Genomic DNA, 23,799 nt, shown 5'->3' with positions numbered 1-23,799 from the left:
TTTATGTAAGGAGAAATTTCACTTAAAATGTACCATTTTCATACCACAAATTGAAGGCAAGAGTCTGTCAGACTTTAAATTACAGTTAAGCACGGATTAATTCTTTTAAAATTGCAATGCTGTGTCTATGGCCTTCTCTTATGTTACATTCATTTAGCTGTCAGCCTTTACATGTGCCTATAATAAGGTTACAATTGTAGTGTATGTTTTCATTGTAGACCAAAGGACAGGCATCTTACATAGCTTCAAATGTATGTTCCATTAAAATGCTGTTTTTAAAACAAACAGAAAAAAGATTAAAAATACTAATTGTAAAAGAGAGTGAGAAGCTGAAAACAAAATAATGAATAACTCTGCAGTACAAAACTACAAGTTTATTTAGTTACTAAAATTATTAATAGGTAACTGAGGACTCTTATTTGCTGACTGAAATGTCAAACCTCATTGTGTACAGGGTCTTAGGAGAAGTAAAAGACAATAGAAGTGCTATAGCATGAGGAATTTTTTTCATTTGATGTGCTTTGGGACTTAAGTTTTGCAAACTAGAGATCTTTCTATTGTATGTCACAATGTTAAAACATATCCAGATCAAAAGTAGTTGGTTTATTTCTTTTGACTTCATTTGCTGTCATGTGAGAAGACATTAATTTAATTTAACATTTATTTGATAGTCTAACAGTGCTAAAGACCTTGGAGGAGTCCCTACTATTGGGACTAATAAACGAATGCCTGATTTCATGCACTTAGTGACTTTCTAATAGAACGTCCTAGATTCTTTCCTGTATCAAGACAGCTTTGTTCCGATACAGCTGTTAGGATGGACTCAGTCATCAAAATCCTCATTGGGGATCAAATCAGTGTAGGAGAGTCTCCAATAAGGAGAGACTAATTTAAACTATCCCCTCTGTGTTATGTGACCAGACCTCTCCCTGTATCTTGGTGATCTCCATGCACTTTCCACTAATAAAGAACTGAAACAATTGTGAGCCTGTGTAATATAATCCTTTGGGCTCCTGGACTTCTTTGAGGAGAACAGTCTTGCATTTAAATGTTTGAGTCTAAAGGACTACACAGTCACGTCTCTCTAATCTCCAGTTAAACTTGTGTTTTGCTTTCTGAACGGTTGAGGCTTGAGTCTGAATAATTGTTTTGCCAACAAAATAGTATTTATCACTTTCTGGTCTATCATTACTATATAGATTTTCAAGGCAGAAATACCTTGCAAGAGAAAAAAAGAGAAAACAAAACAAAAGTGTCTATCTGTGCATACTATACAACCACTTTCAGGAAAAAGAAAAGAAATTGATGCATCTGTTTTTTCTCTTTCCTATAGGAGTGCAGGATCCTCAACATGAAAAGATAATTACGGTGACTACTAATGGAAGTATTCACAGCCCCAAGTTCCCACACACATACCCACGCAATACCGTATTAGTGTGGCGATTAGTAGCAGTAGATGAAAATGTATGGATACAGCTTACTTTTGATGAAAGATTTGGGCTTGAGGACCCAGAAGATGACATTTGCAAGTAAGTTACTTTTCCTTTAACTTATAAAACAACTGAAAGGGAGATGCAGGTGATGGAAAAATAATGTTGCTCAGGTTTTGCAAAATGTGGCACCTGCTTGTCAATATATTCATAAAATGCCTCTTTAAAACTGTTAGTTTCTGATTTTCTTTTCCAGTGCTAGGAAATAATTTCATAGTTGAAACCTTGGGAGTCCCCCCATTTTTCTTTGGCATTCACGATCTGGGCCGTAGATACAGGATGATACAAAAATGTAGCAATATTTGATTCCCCCCCCCCCCAAATTAGTTTTGACATCTGTGAAAATATCTTTAATCTCCTTGTCAGAGTGTAAGAGGAATGAATGTTTGATTCCACAGAGAAAATTTGGGTAAACATATTACTTGAACTGGAATTTGGGTCAAGACACTGAGTATATCATCTGTGTTCAAACAGAGCTATGGTACAATCCTTCAATGGCCTGTAATGACCAAGTTTTCAATTTTCTGTGAAAAACAGCTCTTGCAAAGAGCTTTGCTTTACATTCTTCAGTGGCATTGTTGGTTTTTTTCACAAGACTTCAATAAGTATTCTGTCTGCTCAATCCTTGGCCCAGTTTTCTATAGAATCTATACTTCCTTCCTGTGATTAGCATCTGAATGCTGCTTGGGAGAGAAACAAGACTATGACATAATAGGCATCAGGGTGGATGTAGTTCTGAACTAAGCAGACTGAGTCATCATGTTGTGGGTGTTGTATGACAGTAGGGGCTGACATTGCATACCCTTCCTGTGGAAGGGTGAAAGGCGAGAGATGCTGAACTCTTGTGTCCTGTATCTATCTACCATCATAGCAACATGTCCTAAAAAACCCTGTGTACAAGTAGCGATATGTTGTCTGGACTCTTTTCGGTAAGTTAAGTAACAAATAATATGTGTCACTTGAATGGTGCATCCTGCCTTGAGTGTTCCTGGATAGGTATTTCACACAAGGCTTTTTCTTACTAAGCATTTTTTTGTTTTGTTTTTGTTTTACTTTATGTACTCATTTAATTTGACTCTTGCTTTCAGTTTTTCTAATTTATTGATCTTTGGTTGTTTTTATGTCTCCTTGTAACATTTTTCAGTTACAAATTTGAATTTCTTAGAGGTTATTTTTGCACTTACCCTTAATTTGGGAGCTGAGGTTCATAATAGATACACAGGTATCTGTCTTTCTTACTTCTGAAGGGAGTAATTATCAAGGCCATGTCAAATATAATAAAATACAAAGTACTACACAGCATATGTTTGCTCAAATAAGTGCACTCCCTTTGCACAATAAATCTTTTCTTTTGAAAGAAAACTTAGCTTGCTTTTTCTTTTCTTTGCATATGGCAGAGTGAAGTGGCAAGTGAGAAAAAATCCAGGCAGGGTGCCTCATTCGTCCACTTGCAAAGAAAAAGTAAGATAAGCTAAAATATTTCTAATTGTATAACTTGAATAACATTTTAATGGGAGTACATTTATTTTAAGTAAACAAGGTGCGAATACAAAAATCCTAATTAAAAAAAAAGGCCATCTGCTTCCCTCACTCATAATTTTTCATGCTGACATTTGTGCATGGAAACCAGGAAGTTGTATGTAGGCAATTCCTGATATGTTGTATGTACTTTTGAGGACTCACTTTGGATTTATTGGCTTGGAAGATATGACCCTTGAGAAAATGAGTTATGTAGTTGTTTCTAGAAGTACAGAGAGTTTAACTGTGTAAAACCATTCTACACAGGCTGAGTAATTTACTGAGTTATCAGAGTAATATCTTTTTATAACACTAAGGTCTAATGTTTCTTAGATCCTCTAGTTCTTAAGAAATTATTCCATCTTCTTTCCAGTACCCTCTGTAGAAAATCTAAGGGTTTTTATTGACTGGATCTCATACTATTTATTACTTTGCCCTATTTCTGCCATCTCAAAGCGCACAAGTCAGTATTGTTGCCACAGAGTACCTGACAGTTTCTCCATAGTCAAATTTATGACAGAGAACACAATAAGATATGACATGAAATTAAATGTAGTATTGCTAGCTTAACTGTAGGATAAGCACAGCTAAGAGTGACCTGACCCTTTACTTCTAATCTATGCCTGAAACTAGGTGAAAACTTCAGCCCAGTAACAATATGCTTTGCAACAGTGGGCAATTTGTGTCAGGATATCTTTCTCCCACTTTCAAAGTGTATAACAGGACCTGATGAGTTACCTGCAGTGGTCATTGTCACATTTTTTCAGTTCTTACACCTGCCTCTTAAACTGCATGTTCTGTGCATTGCAAGGGCCTTCTGTATAATCACTGTAGACTGTAACACCTTGTCATGTCAATTCATTGGACTGATAGTAGAATATACTGGAGTATATTTGTTTAAGGTGATCAACAACTTTTACATCTCACAATCATCAGGTATTGCTCATGCATGGGAAAAAAAAATGCATTCAGCTATATAAAAGACTTTCTGCTTAATGTAATTCTGTAACAGGAAAAAAGTGATAGCAGTGAATAGGAAGTGTCCTAGATGCACACTGAATGCTTTGGTACATTTTTGTCTCCATCTGTGGATAGAAGCCAGCCTCTGACTGACTAGTTTTACCTCCACATCTGGATTTCTCCAAAGTCAGTTCTGACATTTCAGCTATTCTGTGAAGTCTTTTATTCTAGAACAGGCACTAAATTGTGCAGATGTCTTGAAGGTACCAGTCCAGTCTCTGCTTTAAACACTTTCCTGAATTTGAATCAGAGTGATCCTGCATGACTCTTTTGCCACTCCATTTTTACTTGTAATTCAACTTGCATTATCTTTAAAGACATTTTTCTTGTTGCAGATTCAAAGTTTATGGCCAGCCATTCTGACTCAGCCTTACTTTGAGCAGATGCTAACATGCGTAGTCATACAGAGTTTGCCATGCTAATTCTCACCAGTGTTGCGCACAATTGCTGTCCACCCTGTTTTGAAAACGAGGTTTAAAATGTGGGGTTTTAGAACAGACCTCTGACTTTTTTCCTTAATTTCTCCAGGTGACTTTTGTCCTGGTTTTACAATTGCAATGCACTTGAAATTTCTGCAGTTCATCTCAGTGTTGCTTAGCATGTAGCTCTTGACTGTCTTAAGAACGGCTCTACTTCATCTCCCCTGGGTCCTTTCTATAGGCAAAATTGTAAGAATCCCACCGTGTCCTTTAAAAAGTGAGCACAAAGTCTAATTTATGTGGGAGCTGGATCCATGTAAGTGTTTCGGAAGAGATTTAGGTCATTTCACTGGCAATACGATATATAAATCTCTGCAAGATTGCAGTGATTTCAGACTTTTACACTTTGATTTCAGTTGTGACTTGGGAAAAAGAAAAGGTTACGAAGAAAAAACTGTCCACCAAACCAAACAAACAGAAAAGGAAGAGGGTGCAGTTTCCTACCCATTTTGTACAATATTGTTCAGATGATGCATCTGGCAGTAAATTTTCCTTACATAAGGGAACTTCTAGCTAACAGGTGTGCTGGATTTACATTCTGTATGTCCATCCTTTTTGATGAAGAAAAGCAGCTGGGATAGACACTGGATATGACAGGTTATTATTTTTATGATGCTAGCCTTTCTATGCTGTTTTAATGACTAGGCCATGAGAGGTCTCTGCCTGACAGCTGCTCTCATCAGTGAGATGCCATAACTCTCCTTGACCAGGAGGGATTCTCACTGAATGTATTTCCAATATTGTTGCTTTCTGTCTCTGCGCATATACAGTGATAAAAGTTTTGGTAAGGTCCTCTGTGTCAGGAAAACACAGATTTAACTTTCTTCCATGAAGAACATGCATGCCACATTGATGTTTAATAGGGGGTTTGCTGTTGTGATTAGCTTGTTTATTGGAGCATTGCATCATTGAGCTGAAATAGAAATAAAAAATAAATAAATCTGTCTTGTATTAGTAATGTATGCCAAACTTGCTGTCTCCCTGTGCTCATAATGCCTATGGTTGTTCATCTTAGTGATGGTGGCAGCTGTTCTTTCTAATTATCAGATGATTACGGTCTGTATGACTTATTGTATGTAATAAAACTCAGAAATGTGCCACGAATCCAAAGGGCAATTACTTTAGATAAGATTGTGAGGATAATACACAAGTAAAAGAAGGTGGAACCAACCAGTTATCAAATAATAGATGTCATTTGAACACCATCTTGATTTTAGAATAGCTATACTCATTTCCAACTCTCTTCAATCCTCTAATAATTTAAAGTATGGACTGTAGTCTGTTTGGTTTGGGGTTTTTAGCAGCTGCATATGTGAATCTCTTGATGTAGTAAATACAAGTGAAGCATTTAGCTATAATGCTTTGAAAGAATTCCCAAAGCTTGTCTAGTTCATAGGAGCAAAATTATAGAAAGAAAATCAGTTAACCTGAAGGCAACTGTCAGTGCTAACATGGGATAAAGTCTGTGTGAATAGTACTCTGACTTTTTTTCCCTTTGCATCAAATTACATCCTATGTCTTAATTCCAGGAATATTCCTCCTGTGAGAGTGCTTAGAATGATGCTCTGAACTCACTACCTCCCTCTTCCCCAGTGCTTCTGTAAGCTACTTACCTTCACTTCAGATCTTTTATAACCTACCACTGCCAAGCAATTCCCTTCTGTTCAGCACTGATCTGCCTCTCTGAAGAGCAAACGACCACTACTAACTTGTTGAATTTTCAAATATGAACCTTAGTGGGTTCCCCCCCCCCCCCCCAAACATTAGAGGAACTCCCAAACAGCTTAACAGCTACAGATCTGTTGTCGTTCTTTCAACTGCTGTTTAAATTCTCCTTTCCCATTAAGCAGCCTTGATGATGCCTAGCAGGTGATCAAAGATTATCTATAAATGTTGACCCGTATAGTTCCAGTGTTTCCTTGTGTTTTGCCATCTGTTTGCATTCATTTGTTGTATTGTTGACCTGACACCATGTTAGTAAACTGTACATAGCAGAAGCTCTTTTTATTGTATGTTTGTGTAGGACCTGGCAGAAGTCCCTGTACAGTTCTTCAGCATAACTGTAGTAAGTGCAGTAAAGTGAAGTTGGCAGCACATTGTTTGCTGATGTTCACTTTTTAACCCAGTGTAGCAAACTAACTTCACTTGAATTTGAGTTCGCTTGTGAGACAGTCAAGTTCTGTAAATATTATTTTAGCCAGTCTGTTGCTAACATATATAACTACAAGGTACTATATATAGTAACTCTGTGTGTGTGTATAGATACATGTGTATGTAGAAACATATAAATGTATATATGCATATATATACAGTGACTACATAAGTAATAGTAACTATATATGAATATGTAGTAACTGCAATATATGTAGTTCATATTTATGTATTTATTTATAGTTTTTATAAATATGTATATATATTAGCTACAAATTTATGTGTGTCCTGGAAAATATGTGAACTAAATGTAGTGAAGATAGAAGTGTGGATATAGACTCTTCAGGATTAGTACAATATCAAAGTTCTTCTGTTTAAAAAAATAATAATAATCTGAACAGCTTGAACAGTCATATGTGTTCCTAATGAATGTATGGTTAGGAAATTGTTGACGAAGGTTAAACAATTCTAAGATTTGGCTCAGTCTGACAAAACCGACACAAGTGAATTAAAAAGAAACTTCCAAACATTGTCTCTGTTGTCAGTAGCTATGAAAAAGGAAAATATTTGCTTAGCTGTCTGTCTCGACATAAATTATGTCAAATGCATACTGTGCAGTGGTGAGTTATGGTAAACACAATAAAAAGATGAAACATTTTGTTATGTAATTTTCTAAAGAGAGCTTTCCCTGTAATATAAATCATGGTGAATAACTTACGGCATATGAAATTTCCTTTCATGTAATTAAATCAAATCTCTGTGTCTAATGTGGGGCAAAATATGGATATATAACTGCAGCTCCTACATGCTACAGTAGAAATAGTGATGGATATTTCAGTTCTATTTGGCCTCCTGGCATGGAAGCACCTAACCACATCAACAGCATACACACATGAAAAACAACTTAGGTACATATGAAAACAGCATACACACATATGGGGAAAAAAAAATCAGCATCTTTTTCTTTCAGAACCTATAGGAGAAAAAAAAACCCATATAGTTTGTTTTGCTTTGTTCTGCCTGGAGTGTATGGTAGAGGCAATATTAATGTATATGTTTAGAACATACTGATATCAAGCATAAATTCAGAAAAAAATATAAATCTTCCTACAAAGTAAGAGTTAATTTCCTGGCTTGTAATGCCAGTGAGTCCCATATTCAAGGTGCGGCTCCCATGAAGATTATTTTCCGGACACTTGACAGGTTGCTCTTACTGTCTGACAATTTAAATGCTTATGGTAGAACTTTTTTGTTGCAAGAGACTGTGATTACAGAGGGCGAAGCATCTCTTGGGTTAGTAAGTACAAGGTTCAAGCTGGCTTTGAATAACTGGACAAAGACCTTTAAATGAACTCTGTATTTAAAGAGGAACTTGTGCAGAGAATGATCATGGCTACTCATATAGCTGGGCTGCTGCTTTTTGTACTTTTTTTTGTTTTGTTTGTTCATTTGGGGGGGGGGGTGCGGCTGCTGCTGCTGCTTCTATTTAAAAATTCAGAAAACAATGGGAGGTGCCTCTCTCCTCTCCCCTCCGAAACCTCAAATTGACCAGACTCTGAAAACAGAGATGAATGTTACAGTGAAGACCAGTCTTTAAATCTCTTTTCTTATGTCTGTTGCCCTGGAAGTCAAATATGTTCAGTTTTAGCCACCCTTTCTTTGAGATGCTACACATATAGATGGGTTGGGGTCTGTGTAAGTGACTTTCTACTTATCTGCGATACTTACGTCTCTCTCATCACTGGCTATAATGTCAGCAAAAGTAAAATCACGTTAGTAAACTGGCACTGATACTTTATTAAAGCTTAAAATTTATTATACCTCTGTTCAAAAAGTCAGATGCATTTGGACAGCATGAGTCCCATTAATAGCTAGAATTACAAAAAGCAGTCCACTTTCTCAGGTCTCAGTAGTCATTCCTCAATACACAATACAGTCTTTTTTTACTTATATATTTTAGTGCAAAGTTGCTTGTTAACAGTTTTATTCAAGGATGGAAAGAGAGACATGTAATTTAAATGGCCAGGATGAATTTTAGCTTTCTAGTGCTTTAGGCTAATTGAATTACTGATAAGAAAGAGTTATCAAATAGCTGGCTTAAATTAAAATCCTTAGTAGCAACACTGATGTTTTACTGCTACCAGAAAGGTGTCATTTTAGGAGCAGTGTTTAGAAAACACCATAAAACTTGGGATAAGGCACCTGGTTAAATAATATTCCGATATTTGTGGTGGTGTTCTTTAATTGTTCAATCAATTTGATGTAAGATAATTGAATAGTGGCATCAGTTTGAGAGAGGTTTAAATGGTGAATGGATTTAAAGGGAGGGGGAGAGGGAATGGAAATCAATGTTTCTAAGAACTTAGGTCAGCAGAGTCCTTTGGTTATCTAAAAATTGTTCTTTTACATATACAGAAAAAATCATTAATACAAAGGGCTTTAAACTAGGAAAGATGGGGGAAGGGGAGAGTTATAGTGACAGGGTAGTTGGCAAAAGACTGCTCAAGTCAGGATGCCTCCAGCAGGTGAATGCAGCCAGGGAAGCGCGCATGGGATGTGGCTATGGAGGACCCTCTTTTACCCCTCCTGGGAAACGTGCATGCTCGATCACCTCCCTGAAATGCCTGTACACCAATGCACGCAGCTTGGGGAACAAACAGGAAGAACTAGAGATATGTGTGCGGTCGCAGGGCCATGATCTCATTGCCATTACAGAGACATGGTGGGATAGCTCGCATGACTGGAGCGCTGTCATGGATGGCTACGTGCTTTTTAGGAAAGACAGGCCAGGAAAGCGAGGTGGTGGAGTTGCTCTTTATGTGAGAGAGCAACTGGAATGTATTGAGCTGTGCCTAGGGGTGGATGAAGAGCGAGTCGAGAGCTTATGGGTAAGGATCAAAGGGCAGGCTAGCATGGGTGACACTGTTGTGGGTGTTTACTACAGGCCACCTGATCAGGATGAGGAAGTCGATGAGGCCTTCTACAGACAGCTGGAAGTAGCCTCACGATCCCAGGCCCTGGTTCTCATGGGGGACTTCAACCACCCCGATATCTGCTGGAAAGACAACACAGCTAGGCACAAACACTCCTGGAGGTTCCTGCAGAGCATTGGTGACAACTTCTTGACACAGGTGGTGGAGAAGCCAACAAGGAGAGGTGTGCTGCTGGACCTCGTACTAACAAACAAAGAAGGACTGGTGGAAGATGTGAAGGCTGGGGGCTGCCTTGGCTGCAGTGACCATGAGATGGTGGAGTTCAGGATCCTGCGAGGAGGCAGCAGGGCACTAAGTAGGATCGCAACCCTAGACTTCAGGAGATCAAACTTTGGCCTCTTCAGGGACCTACTTGGAGGAATCCCATGGGTGAGGGCCCTAGAAGGAAGGAGTGTTCAAGAGAGCTGGTTAATATTCAAACATCACTTCCTCCAGGCTCAAGAGCGGTGCATCCCTATGAGTAGGAAGTCAAGCAAAGGAGGCAGGAGACCTGCATGGATGAGCAAGGAGCTCCTGGCAAAACTCAAGCAGAAGAAGGAAGTATACAGAAAGTGGAAAAGGGGACAGGCCACTTGGGAGGAATATAGGAATGTTGTCAGAGTATGCAGGGATGCGACGAGGAAGGCTAAGGCCCATTTGGAATTAAATCTGGCTAGAGATGTCAAGGACAGCAAGAAGGGCTTCTTCAAATACATCAGCAGCAAGAGGAAGACTAGGGAAAATGTGGGCCCTTTGCTGAATGGGGTGGGTGTCCTGGTGACGAAGGATGCAGAGAAGGCAGAGTTACTGAATGCCTTCTTTGCTTCAGTCTTTACTGCTCAGGCCAGCCCTCAGGAACCCCAGACCCTGGAGGCAAAAGAGAAAGTCTGGAGAGAGGAAGACTTTCCCTTGGTGGAGGAGGAGTGGGTTAGAGATCATTTAAGCAAACTTGACACCCACAAATCCATGGGCCCTGATGGGATGCACCCACGAGTGCTGAGGGAGCTGGCGGACATTATTGCTAAGCCACTCTCCATCATCTTTGAAAGGTCATGGAGAACAGGAGAGGTGCCTGAGGACTGGAAGAAAGCCAATGTCACCCCAGTCTTCAAAAAGGGCAAGAAGGAGGACCCAGGGAACTACAGGCCAGTCAGCCTCACCTGCATCCCTGGAAAGGTGATGGAGCAGCTCATCCTGGAAGCCATCTCCAAGCATGTGGAGGAAAAGAAGGTGATCAGGAGTAGTCAGCATGGCTTCACCAAGGGGAAATCATGCCTAACCAATCTGATAGCCTTCTATGATGGGATGACTGGCTAGGTAGATGAGGGGAGAGCAGTGGATGTTGTCTACCTTGACTTCAGCAAGGCTTTTGACACTGTCTCCCATAACATCCTCATAGACAAGCTCAGGAAGTGTGGGTTAGATGAGTGGACAGTGAGGTGGATTGAGAACTGGCTGAATGGCAGAGCTCAGAGAGTTGTGATCAGTGGCACAGAGTCTAGTTGGAGGCCTGTAGCTAGCGGTGTCCCCCAGGGGTCAGTACTGGGTCCAGTCTTGTTCAGCTTCTTCATCAATGACCTGGATGAAGGGACAGAGTGCACCCTCAGCAAGTTTGCTGATGATACAAAACTGGGAGGAGTGGCTGATACACCAGAGGGCTGTGCTGCCATTCAAAGAGACTTGGACAGGCTGGAGAGGTGGGCAGAGAGGAACCTCATGAAGTTCAACAAAGGGAAGTGCAGGGTCCTGCACCTAGGGAAGAATAACCCCATGCAGCAGTACAGGTTGGGGGTTGACCTGCTGGAGAGCAGCTCTGCGGAGAAGGACCTGGGAGTGCTGGTGGACACCAAGTTAAGCATGAGGCAGCAATGTGCCCTTGTGGCCAAGAAGGCCAATGGTATCCTGGGGTGCATCAGGAAGAGTGTTGCCAGCAGGTCGAGAGAGGTGATTCTCCCCCTCTACTCAGCCCTGGGGAGGCCCCATCTGGAGTACTGTGTCCAGTTCTGGGCTCCCCAGTACAAGAGGGATGTGGCACTACTGGAGCAAGTCCAGCGAAGGGCCACAAAGATGATTAGGGGACTGGAGCATCTCTCTTATGAGGAAAGGCTGAGAGAGCTGGGCCTGTTTAGCTTGGAGAAGAGAAGGCTGAGAGGAGATCTTATCAACGTGTACAAGTATCTGAAGGGAGGGTGTCGAGAGGATGGGGCCAGACTCTTTTCAGTGGTGCCGAGCAACAGGACGCGAGGCAATGGGCACAAACTGAAACACAGACACTTCCATCTTAACATGAGGAAAACCTTTTTCACTGTGAGGGTGACAGAGCACTGGAACAGGTTGCCCCGAGAGGTGGTGGAGTCTCCTTCTCTGGAGATATTCAAAACGCGCCTGGATGCAATCCTGTGCAACGTGCTCTAGGTGACCCTGCTTGAGCAGGGGGGTTGGACTAGATGATCTCGAGAGGTCCCTTCCAACCTCAGCGATTCTGTGATTCTGTGAAAGGTTATTGCTTTTATATGAATTCAGTTGTAACAATATTGTTTCAATTTAATGAACGTAGAAGAGGTCCAATAGACTCATGCCTTCTGTTTTCTAATTTCATGAAGAAAAAATGCTATTTTCCCACATCGAAAGAAGTAATTGGATGTGTATGTATGTGTCTGGAGTAGGCACATTTCTGAAATTAAATAGAAGTAAATTCTTTTATATTCTGAATTTGGTGGACAAAACTTGTGGCACTTTAATTATAAAAAAAAAAAAGCCTTTTTTTTTTTTTTTTTTTTGGATTTGCCATGATTCCAGAAAGACTGTCTCTTTGCTTAGCAGATGATGACTCTTTCAGTAACTCATCTCGCAGCTTGGCTCCTTCTGCTGTTTGAGCTGCTGTCAGTAGCTGGCACTGTGGCCGAGTTGTGTCAGAGATCCGGAGGAGTTGGTGTTTGGTGGCAGTTCCAGACTACTCAAGTTCTGAATGTGGCAAATCTTTCCTAAACTGCTGACGTGCTGAGACTCTGCGGTGGAACTGCCACTCTACACTCGGAGTAGGTCAAGTCATAGAAAGGAGGGATAATCAGGATTAGATTCATGGTGGGGAGAGGAGGGAGAGACAAAAATACTGCTAGGTTTTGGAATCTGAAATTAATTACTGGGTATAAACATTCTTTTAGGTTGTCTACTGCTTATTAAAACTTGCTTAATATCATTCTCCTAATGATTTTGTGAATGTGACAAAGCAGATATTGTAGGCAATGAAAGTTAAAAAAAAAAAAAAATTAGAAAACCAAAGCATACTACAGTTATAACTCAGACTACTTCGTAACATATGTTTCTTAGACTTCAAAAAGTAAACTCTATTCTGCAGGAGCAATTCATAGCTGCAAAATTGTACTGTCTAAACAGTAGCATGAAAAAGAGAAATAGAACAAAATTCTGAGCGGAGAAGCACAACCTGCTTGAAATGGTCAGAAGTATATGTTGCACAAACTTGGGGGCTACTGCTGCATTCTTGTCCACCCACTTTTCTCCCTTTTCAAGAAAACCCAATGTTCATTTTTTAATATCCACTATTGCTAGAGGACACTATAATGGATATTACTTAAGAAGTTATTTAAAATCTATTTTCAAAGCCAAAATCAGTGTCAGGCGAATGACCGGTGAAAAGTGTGTAATTGACATAATCCATGCTCCCAGCAGAGACTATATTCATTAACTTAGAAAACATTTTAGGCTCCTTAAAACTCTTTCCTGGTCCTCTCACTCTCAAGCAAGCTGTTAGACACAGTTTACTTTATCCAACAGTATCAAAATATTTTGGTAAATGATCCTAATCCTAATTTATTGCTTTTAAAATTGTTTCATGTTACTGTTCATGGCTCTGTTTGTAATGGTGCAGACTGAAGTTATTTTCTTTGAAAATGACTGCTGGGTCTCCTTCTGTCTGGGATACTCTGGGAACAATCATTATTGATGGAGTTTCCCTCCCGCCCCCCCAGGACTTATTAAAAGGTAGAAGTAAACGCGTACTACAAAGGGGCACAGAAACATGGTGAGTTGTGGCTTATGTGCAGTGACGTAGACTGTTTAGCCACTTGCAGTTTCTTGCTTGGTTTCTTAAATCTGGATATCAAGAGTTAAATACAAATTACAAAGGCAGGCCCAGCAGCATAACCTAAACTTACTGCCTATAGTCTCTATATATTCTAGATTATACATAATATGCACTCCCTCCCTGATGTTTTCTGGCTGCTAAAAGTCTGAGTGCAGTTAAGCAGGTAGGCTTACTGTCAGGTTTATAAGCAGCTTTCTCCTGTTTAATCAGCAGGAATAGCAGATACCAACTCTCCTATTCCTAGACAGATAGCTGTTTCCTCACCTGTTTGTTCATCTTTTTTTTTTCTTTCTTTCCTTCCTCCTCTCTTTTTCCTCTCATTCCCCTACTCCCTCTCAGTATGCTCTGTGGTCACTTCTTTGTGTATTGTCAATGTATTAACAAAATAAGTTGCTTGAATGAAGCTGTAGTTAGATAGCATTACCAGCAAATATTGCCAGAGTCGGACAAAGTAAATCAGTAACAATCCTGTCTTGCACTTCATGCTGTTGGGCTAGTAAGTACAAAGTAGTAGTGAAATTCAGTGCAGCTGACGGCAATCTATTGTCATCTGATCATCAGGGTATCTGAGAAGATGCGTGTGAATGAGAAATTGCAAAAAGTAGGGTTATTTATCCTGAAAAGGGAAGCTGGTCACATGTGCGTGTCTTAGGAGATTTTATAATGTAAAATAAATGGATCTCTTCTGATAATAACATGAAAACAAGACGACCAGTAAATTAGCAACAATTATGAGGAAGTACTATTTCATACCACTCTTTGATTCATATGCTATGGCTGAATTAAAAATAGGTCTGAATAATTTTATGACCATTAACGTATAACTAGGTAAAGTGAAATGAGAAAAAACTCTTTAGTTTAGGTAAAGTACTTCATGCTTTAGATGTAAACTGATCTCCTGCTAGGAGTGGAACATGTTTCTTCTGCTTCATAGGGATTTTTCACTTTCTGTTCAAGTAGCAGTTACTAGCCTGTCCTGGAGCAGGATATTGGACCTCATGACAAATGGGCTGTCCTGGATTGGTAAACCATGTGAGTGCTAGTAGTAGTAGACAAGAGACTGTATATAATTGTACTACTGAACTAAAGAAAAATAATTTCATTTAAGTCAATACAGGCAGAGCCCCAATCTCCACTGAGGTAGGCAGGCAGGAGGGAAGACAAGAGGGGGAACTTGAACAGCTGTGTAGCTGCTGCTGCTGTATCATGGAGGGGGGGTGGTTTGAGGGAAGGGGGTGCTGCCTGCACTGCCCTGAGTAAATCTTCACATGCTTAAAATACCACTTAGGAATTTAACATTTTTATTTTCTGGAATATACTTTTGAGTATTGTTAGGAAAGTATTTAGCCAGTAGTTTTCACGTTGTTGACTGGAGCCACAGCTACGTTCTAGGGTATGTGGATTGTGCGTAAAGGAAGAATTACAATTTGAGGTATGAGAATAAATGCTTAAAATGCTGTTTGGAAAAACAATGGTAAGCACATGATTAGGGAATCGCAGAAGCTGAAGCAGATAATTTGACCATGGTGAATTGGTTGAGAAGAGGTAGAAACTTTATAGTAGTCAAGAAAGAATGCTTTACAACCTTTTCTGTTACTTGAAATCTGAGCTCAGCTAATGTTTTTTTTTTTTTGTACAAAATATTAATCTGTGTAGTAAGAATGTTGTTATGATAACCATAAATTCCAGGTGAAAATACACCACAGTTTTCTGAGGAGTACTGGGAAAAAGTTGAGAAGGCATTTCATTTTCCAAAATCTGGAGAGTATAGTACTATGTAATGTAGGATACTGATTTGGTAAACTGTCTGGGACCAATGGGCTCTCTCTGAAGTGAGGTTTGCTTTGGGAAGTACAATGTCTAGTGTAGTAGGACCCTGAATTCTGCCCATTTCCAGGTGTTCTTTTACCATGAGTACATAGTAATGATAAATTACTTACAGTCCATTCCTTTCTTGGGGGAAGAGAAGAAGTACCAGTGTGCAGTAAAATATGAATACTCTAGCTTATTATAAATTTTGTTACCTGCTTTGTTATCTCAATTTATAGCCTATGCAAGATTCTGGAGAAATTGGTGGCCAACACATGAGGTCAGTAGCCAAAGCAGACAGATTGGAGGCAAAACAGGACAAAAAAAATGCTTCATGTAGATGTTATCCGTTTTCTAGTCTTTGAAAAATAATCTATCCGAGTAATTTCTTAGCTTTTCTAGGAGAATCTGTAGCTAGAGAGGAGAAAGGAAAGTGTAGTATACTTAACTGATTCAAGCTTATGAAGACTTATTTCCCATGGAACTTCTTTCTTTGGATTTTAAGATGAAAGCCAAGGTTAATAAATAGATTGGGATGTCATTTAAAAGCTGATTTAAAAACTAACACTCTTGTTAGTAGTTTCTTTTTTTTCTAAACTCTCTAATTTTCCCAAATGCATCTTAGAGATTATATAGCAATAATAATGTTGATATGAAATTTCATGCACTTTTTTGTTCAACTGTTCAAATACATCTCTAGTCAACTTATGTGACATTTTAGACCAACCATAATTCTTATTTAAAGAATGCAAAACCCGTTTATTCTCCTGATTGGCTTTGGAAGTGCTGGTCGTTCTCTGATACAAGGAAAATAAATATAGGTAGCTTCCAAGAAAGCTGATAATCACACTTTTAAAAGGAGGATTTGGGAAGCTATCTTTGTTCCTTCTTACCTCTACTTTTAATCTGCACAATTGTACTGTCTCTATCTATATTCTAAAATACTTATTCACATCATTGGAATAATGTATCAATAACTGAAAAAGCCATACCAGTAGGAACTGTTTGTAGCATAGGCAATCTAGGACTAAATCCTGTGATCTCTATATTCCTGAATGTACTTATTTACATTCTTTATCCTTATGAGTAGTTTAACATATGCTTAAATAATTATGGGGTTGCTGTCAAAATATGGAATTGTTCTGTTTCAGAGGCTGCAGTAGGCGTACCAGTACGTTCAGGTTAGAACTTCTCATTCTTGTGAAAATGTAACATCCTTTCCTCCCCACAAGGCAGAAGTCACCTGTAGAGACTACCTGATACTCATGTGCTTAACATGAAGCAAGTGCATAAGTACTTACCTGTGTGTGCCTAGATAATCAGTCACGGTGATTTATTTCCCAAAGCTGGTTTTGTGCCGGTCTCATCAGGGAAAGGGTATGTTTTCAGCAATACTCAGTTTATCATTTAGCACTGAAATAAGCTGTTGATACAGAGAGGTTTTTTGGGAGGAAGGGAAAGATGCATTTGTTTGGGGGGTTTTGCATGCAGTGCTTTAACCATAGTTCACCAAGTAATAAAAGCTACTACACAAAATGTATATGTCTCAACTTCACGTGATGCCTGAAGTTTTCTGCAGATTCATAAAAAATGAAAATATGTTTTCTGGTAGACTGGAGACTGGTTATGCAGCATCCAATTTCTCAAAATCAAGTAAAACAGTGTCTATTTCTTTTTCATAAAAAGTGTTCAACTGTTTGAAGAGTAGGATTTTTGGTTTTAAACTCTAATGGCTTGGTTTTCCTCTCATTTGCTGTGTTGTAAATGTAAATTCATAAAGTGGCTTACAGTGAATGAGGGGAAAAAAATTGAAATTAAGGGTTTGGCTTTTTTTTTTTTTTTTAATGTATGCTAAATAACAAGGTCAGAATACTGAAAGTGTGTGGTTGAGTTAGAAGCCTCAGGCTGTTACAAATCGGTAGGGGGAAAGATTAAATAGAGAGAACCATGGCAACCATGTAACATTTGTGAATGAATCTGTGTTTCCATATGGCAGTTTCTAATGTACGGTACCGCATATTCTAAAATAGATGTATTCAGAGTAGGTTGGCACAGAAACTACAATCCATATTTGGTGCATGGTAGTTAGAAATGGTATCTGTTTATCTGTTTATACCTTGAGTATCTTCATTTCATGGAAAATGTAGACATAACAAGATAATTCTTTTTTTTTTTTTTTTTTTTTAAACCTAATGTGCTCATTTGCTATATTGGCTGGAAATGAAGTTTATTGCTGGAAGTGATGTTTGTGTATAATTAAGCATTGTTTTAGAGTATAAAAAACTGATCTCATCGGTTATTTATTTGGATCATGTCTGGGTGTGCTGTTTCTTTTTAGTGACTGTTAAAACACAGTGTAGGGTCAGAAGATACAGGTACTACTGTGGAAATTTGTTTCATGTCAAATCGTTGTTCAAATACCTTTTCTGTTTTTATTTTAAAACATCAGGCATGGTAGAAACTGTAAGTTGATAAGTAGAGCTTGACTCTTCCCAACTATTGGAAAATCTGTAATGATATCCTAAGGAGTCCCCTGTCATAGTGAAAAGCGCTGCCAAGTCCTTTTAAAGAGGTTGAAGGACAGGGGGTAATTGCCCGTGTTGTGAGCCTCGGTAACTGGAGTCGAATGATTCTAGGTACCTTTTCTTAGGACTTCCTTTGGAAAGGAAAGATCTAGGAAGAATATTTTAAATATTTAAAATTTTACATCAGATAGTCTTTGAAAAACAGATTTCTTCCAATATTTTGTTTTTATTATCACTCAGCGTAGCTCCAGTAAAATGTTTCTGTTAATGGCAAGTGGAAAAATTTTTTATTGACATTTTACTCTACATTCAGAATTTGCTGGTTCTGCTACAAGGTCAGGATTCTAGCTAAGGTTCCCTCTCACTTGCCTTCCTCTAGGAAATTTGCTTTCTGTATCATTAGAAGTCTTCTGCGTGGCAAGTTGAGTTATTAATAGCTAACCTTTACAGATGTGCGTGGCCAGTAGTCTATGGATTTCAGCAACTTTGCATCTACTTACAGATTTAGGCCTGAACTGAATGGGCCAGTCTTTTCCAGTCTGAGGCTCCTGTGCTTATTGTTTTCTGTTTATTGCCAGATAGCAATATAATGTGAAGTAATGCATTCGAAAGGCAAAGGAATTAAACAGCTGTTCATGTAGACTTGGGCGGCAGGTGGTTTTGTTACCTGACATGGTTTTGCCATATTAGAGGGGAAAAAAATCCCAAAAGTAAGGTTTCCTGCTACACAAGTTGGAAAAATAGTGTACAAATGGTTTTGGTATTGCCAATTGTATTTTTTATTATTATTGTCCCGATTTTTGTGTGTCTTGTATCTCTCTGTCTTATTTTTTGGGGAAAACTAGTCTCAGTGGAAGGGGAGGTATTGGTAATAGAAAAGAAGAAAGTTCTCCACCTATTGAATGAATGGAGCAGTACACCCTTCTTTTTAGGATTGTATTGCTACAATGTTAGTGTAGGCTAAGCTTGTGGTCTACCTGAAATCCGCTCTCTTCTTAACACTTTCTTCCTTCTGAGGGTCCTCCCTCTTTCCCTTTGCCCATTGCCATAAGCTTTGCCTTCCCCTTGTCCCCTCGCGCATTTTTGCTGGAGACCACACAGGGCGCATTGGGCTGTGGACAGTAACAAAGCTGGCTATACAGACGAGGTCTGCCCTCAGATAGCATGGGTTTTGAGCATCTGTGTCCTCCTTCCACTTTTCACCCAGATAAAATCGGGATCTGCCTATTAGAGTGTTACTGGAGCACTGGGAGTCAATTGGAAAAGGTTTTCAGAATTTATTACAATGAGACAGACAAGCTTTGAAAAAATGTCTTCGAGCTAAATTTTAGGCCTTAGTTTCTTCTATATGTAAATAAAACCTTTATTTCACAAAGACCAACATGATGACTTACATCTGTGACTTGAGCGTGATCTAAGAGGTGAAGATCATGTAATATATTGCCAGTACTCTGACACATGGGTTTATAAAAATATACAGCTGAAGTCAAATGCTGAAAACTAAAATTTTTGTTCTGTAGAAAATTGAAATATTTCAGTAGCAAAAATGAAAATGCTTTGAAATTAAGACAGAATGGGGAGAGGAGATTTTCCTTTAGAACAACAGTGTTAAAATTTTATTTAGAAAAATATCAAAATATTGTTTTCAAGATGACCATTTCTAATAATTTCCAGTCTTTCCAAACTGAAGCTGCCCTACAAATATAAAGTCTCTAAGTTCTGCTCAAGAGCAGTTTTCTTGGTGGACTCCCAGGGGATCTTGGATGCTTTTGGTCTGAGTTTGAGGTAGCTAGTGCAGTGTGCTCTTCTGGCACCGTGAAAATTATGGACTTCCACATACTTTCAAATGAGGTAGAATATAAATACTGCAGTGTCCTTTGGGGGGGGGTGGGCAAAATAAAAGAAATGACAAGAATTGTTGTCAACTTCCTATTTCTTCATTAAAAAAAAAAAATAAAGTCAGTGCTTATCAAAGGAGGAAGAAAAATACACTTCACCGTTCCCAAACTGTTTTTGTGGATATGCTAATTTTGTCTAGCACAGATCTGTATGGAGATGGAAAAATCCAGCATCACTGATATACCAGACTATTTTACCATGTGGGTTTCTGCTTCTTACATTCATTGATATATTTGTGGAATTCTGAAGGCAGAGGGAAGCCACACAAAGGTCACAAAACTGTAAGCCAAGGTAAACAGCCTGTCAGAATATGTTTAGCAAATGGCAGTGTAAACCACAGAAAAATATAGAAAGGAGAGGAAAAAAAATTCCCTTGGAAAATACATTTCCTGGCTGGCAAGCCCTTGAAGTTTAGAGTCATTTACATTGATTCTTTTCCCCTTCCGAAGAAATTCTTTGTGCAGGTTGTTAATTCTATCCATGGTCACAGACACCTAGACAACAGGGAAGAGGAATATATATTGTGCAACAGATATCTGGGAAAGCATTATGGGCTGATCATGCATGACTAAAGGCAAAGGTATCTTTCCTCCCTCTAAAGGCGATAAGGCTACCCTTAGTCCTGAATTTTACCTAGTAGTATTTGAATAATGTCTTGAACATAGGTACAGCATGAGTGCATTTCTCTAGTCATTTTGATAGAGGGTTGTGTTTTCTAGTTTGTACGTTGCACAAAAAGAAGGGTTTTTTGTTTAGTTCAAATAACTATTCAGTGCATTTTAAATCTCTCTAAATCCACTGTAGATAGAAAATAGTCTCTCAATTCTTGGTTATCCTTGTTTTCTAGGTTTTCAACTACAAGCTTTGCTGATGCGGAAATAATTTTGGATGTCTGTGACTTTGTCCCTGCTGCTCTTTAGCCCTGTCATATGAAGCCTCAGAACTGTGCAGCATAATCTTGCAAATCCTGAAGTGTCTTAACCATTGCTTTGTTACGTTTCACAGCAAGTTCAGACTTCAGTCAACATGTGCAGTGCTAGGAATTTTTAGTTGCTTAGAAGGTTTTCTTGGCTGGCTCTTGCAGCCCATTAAGCCTGGATAACTGATGGAAATAAAGTTATTGGATAGAAATTTCATTATGTCCAGGAAACATGTGAGGGGTGGCTTTTGTTTTGTTTGTTTCATTTTCCTGTTGGTGTAGATGGAATTTCTAAAGATTCCCCTTTTTGATGGTGTACTATCTTGTGCAGGAAGCTCCACCTACATCTGTTTAACGGTAGGAAACCAATACTCGCATCTCATATATTTGCTTTTGAGAACAGAAATTTTGTCTACAACAGCAGACTTGTTTGTTGAACATACAAGAATGTAAATCCTCCATAGGTCCTGAGGGAGAGGTTGGAGAAAGGGAGTAATCATTATAAACCTCTTAGAGCTCTCTGTACTGTATCATGTTGCCATGAGAAAAGTGTGTTTGATCAGCTCATAGAGTAGGTTTAGTAGCTCCCCCTAAATGGTGGTTTTGGCAATTGTGCGCCCTTCAGTGCAGTCCTAGTGAGTGCTTCATAGTAATGTCTAGAGTGTCTCCACATTGATCGCTTGGGAACAGGTGGGTTTCTGATGAGAATGGTAACAGGGTAGGGGGAGAGTCATTGAGATGCCTCTCAACCAAGGTATCACTGGTAACACACAAACAAAATCAAAAAGCATTTTCATTACGAAGGACACCTTGCTTGCAAATACTACATACAAAGATCAAGGAGAAAAGAACTGAATATAAAAGAAAAACCCAGATAACTTTGAGCCTGTCTTCTATATCAGAAAGCTGAGTTTTGTTTGGGTTTTACAGGGGGGAAAAAAAAAATTCTTTTTTCTTTCTTACCTTTCAACTAATGGAATTATTAGCATTCATTTTAAGGGTCTAGGGTTTAAACTGTGTGGAATTCGAGCTGCTCTTTTCCTCCAGGAGTACCAGAGCACCAAAGGCTGCAAGGGGAAAGTAGTGCGTGAATTATGTAGAAGCACTGAATGTCTATACTATGACTGACTGCCAAAAATCTTAAATATAAATTCATAAATGTAGTGCTTAACTTGCTCACTCTTTGCAAAACAGAAAGGTAGGTAGAGAAGTATTCTTTCATAGCTAGAAAAATTAAAAAATTGAGTTTATTTTTAAAAACTTTATAACATAATGTTAAAAAAAGGCTCAAAACCAATTTGATACAAATATGTTCAGCCAGCCCTGAAGACATAGTACAATTAATGTAAACATTGTAATAAGTTATGTACTTTATTATAAAGTAAAAACACTGGTGGATCAGTTAAACAAGTTATGTTAGTGAATGGAAAAAAAATGGTGATAAAGTAATTAGTATCATAAGTTCAACAAGATTTAAAGCTCTGGTACATGGCAGTAATGGATTTTGAACACAGTTAATGAGCATATTCGTTGCATTCATTTTTAATTAAGTGGAAAAAATACTGGTCCTTTAAATGGAGATAATAAATGTACAAGTCTGACTTGCACAAACATGCAACACAAGAATTTATTGCCTGCTGTCTAACCAGGGAACTGGGAATCATTATAAAGATTAGCTTTACTGAAAAAAATCCAGAAAAAGCTTCAGTAGAAAATGTTTATGAGGTAATAATTTTCACATTAAATATTGCTTGGCATGTTTGGCAGTGTGTGTGTGTGTGGGGGGGTGGTTAAAATATGAATATTTGCTATCATAAGAGGTAGGACTGTTTGTACCCTTGAAAAGGATTCAGTAGTATTTACCAATTTGGATTGTTTTGAGAAATATATTTAGTGCATGACTGTATGCGTAAACATAAAAATGTAGAAAGCTTGAAACTTTCCCAGGCCTGTGTCATGATTGTCTTTAGAATACAGGTTATAATTTAAAAATAAAATGATGACTCAGAAAGCTGCAGCTATAAACTCCCAAATGTGTGCCATGCTTTAACTGGCGCAGTGTTGCCTTCCTGAACCAAATAATGCTGCTGCTGTTGCTTAGAGTTTTTCAAACTACCACCAGGGAGAACGGACTGAAATTCTTACTGTTTATTCTGTCAGTGGGCAGCTGGGGAACTGACATGAAACAGGTTAAAATATTGAAACCAGACATACCTTCTAGAGCAGTGGTTTTCAATGTTTTTATGACTTGAGAACCCCTAAACATTTTCCAGTGGAAGCGAGGACCTTTCTATAGCATATTTAAGCTTATTGATGACAATTGACTGGCTTTTCTTAGTTACCTTTCATGGACCTATTTGAAGTTTGTCACAGATCCCCAGAGACTCCCAGACCACACATTAAAAAAATCAATTAAACTAAATCAAACTTTATATGTTTCACTTTTTTAAAGCTCCTAACCTATATATCTCTTGTCAGTATTACCCAAATGTCAGAATCTTTCTGATACACAGTACATTAAGGCCTTTGCTCAACAAATGTCCCACTGGGGTATGCATAACCTTAAAATGTGCTTTAGCCAGTAGGAAAATCCTTGTAGGAAACGTTTCCCTAAACCACCTTTACCTTCTTGATTTTACTTGCCAGTGCTATTATAAGTGGGCAAGTTTTCAGCAGCAAAAAGCCATTGAACTTTCACTGGTGGCATGTAGTGTATTTCTAGCAATATTGCGATACCAGTTACTGTGTCACAATTAGGCAATTCCAGATTTTTTTCTCTGACTTTATTCTGCCCTATCCCACATGTTGTATTTGCTTTCCATAAAAGGAATAAACAAAACCTATTCATGGTTTGTTCAAAATGCTAACCCTGCTTTTATTTTTTTTTAACCTCACTGCATGATTTTATTATG

The 23,799-nt window shown here is 38.6% G+C and overlaps 1 protein-coding gene across 2 annotated transcripts in view; it reads left to right on the top strand.

The window, feature by feature from the left end:
- The window catches only part of PDGFC (platelet derived growth factor C), a 133,203-nt gene that overhangs the window by 73,396 nt on the left and 36,008 nt on the right, over positions 1-23,799 (top strand). For both annotated transcript variants that reach the window (XM_067297847.1, XM_067297846.1), the window contains one exon: positions 1,334-1,529. In XM_067297847.1, coding sequence (XP_067153948.1) covers positions 1,334-1,529 — 196 coding nt within the window. The remainder of the gene's footprint in view (positions 1-1,333; positions 1,530-23,799) is intronic.

Source organism: Apteryx mantelli, chromosome 5 (assembly GCF_036417845.1).
Source record: "Apteryx mantelli isolate bAptMan1 chromosome 5, bAptMan1.hap1, whole genome shotgun sequence".
Taxonomy (NCBI): domain Eukaryota; kingdom Metazoa; phylum Chordata; class Aves; order Apterygiformes; family Apterygidae; genus Apteryx; species Apteryx mantelli.
Note: the sequence above shows the minus strand (reverse complement) of the source record. Positions and strands in the feature narration are given on the sequence as shown.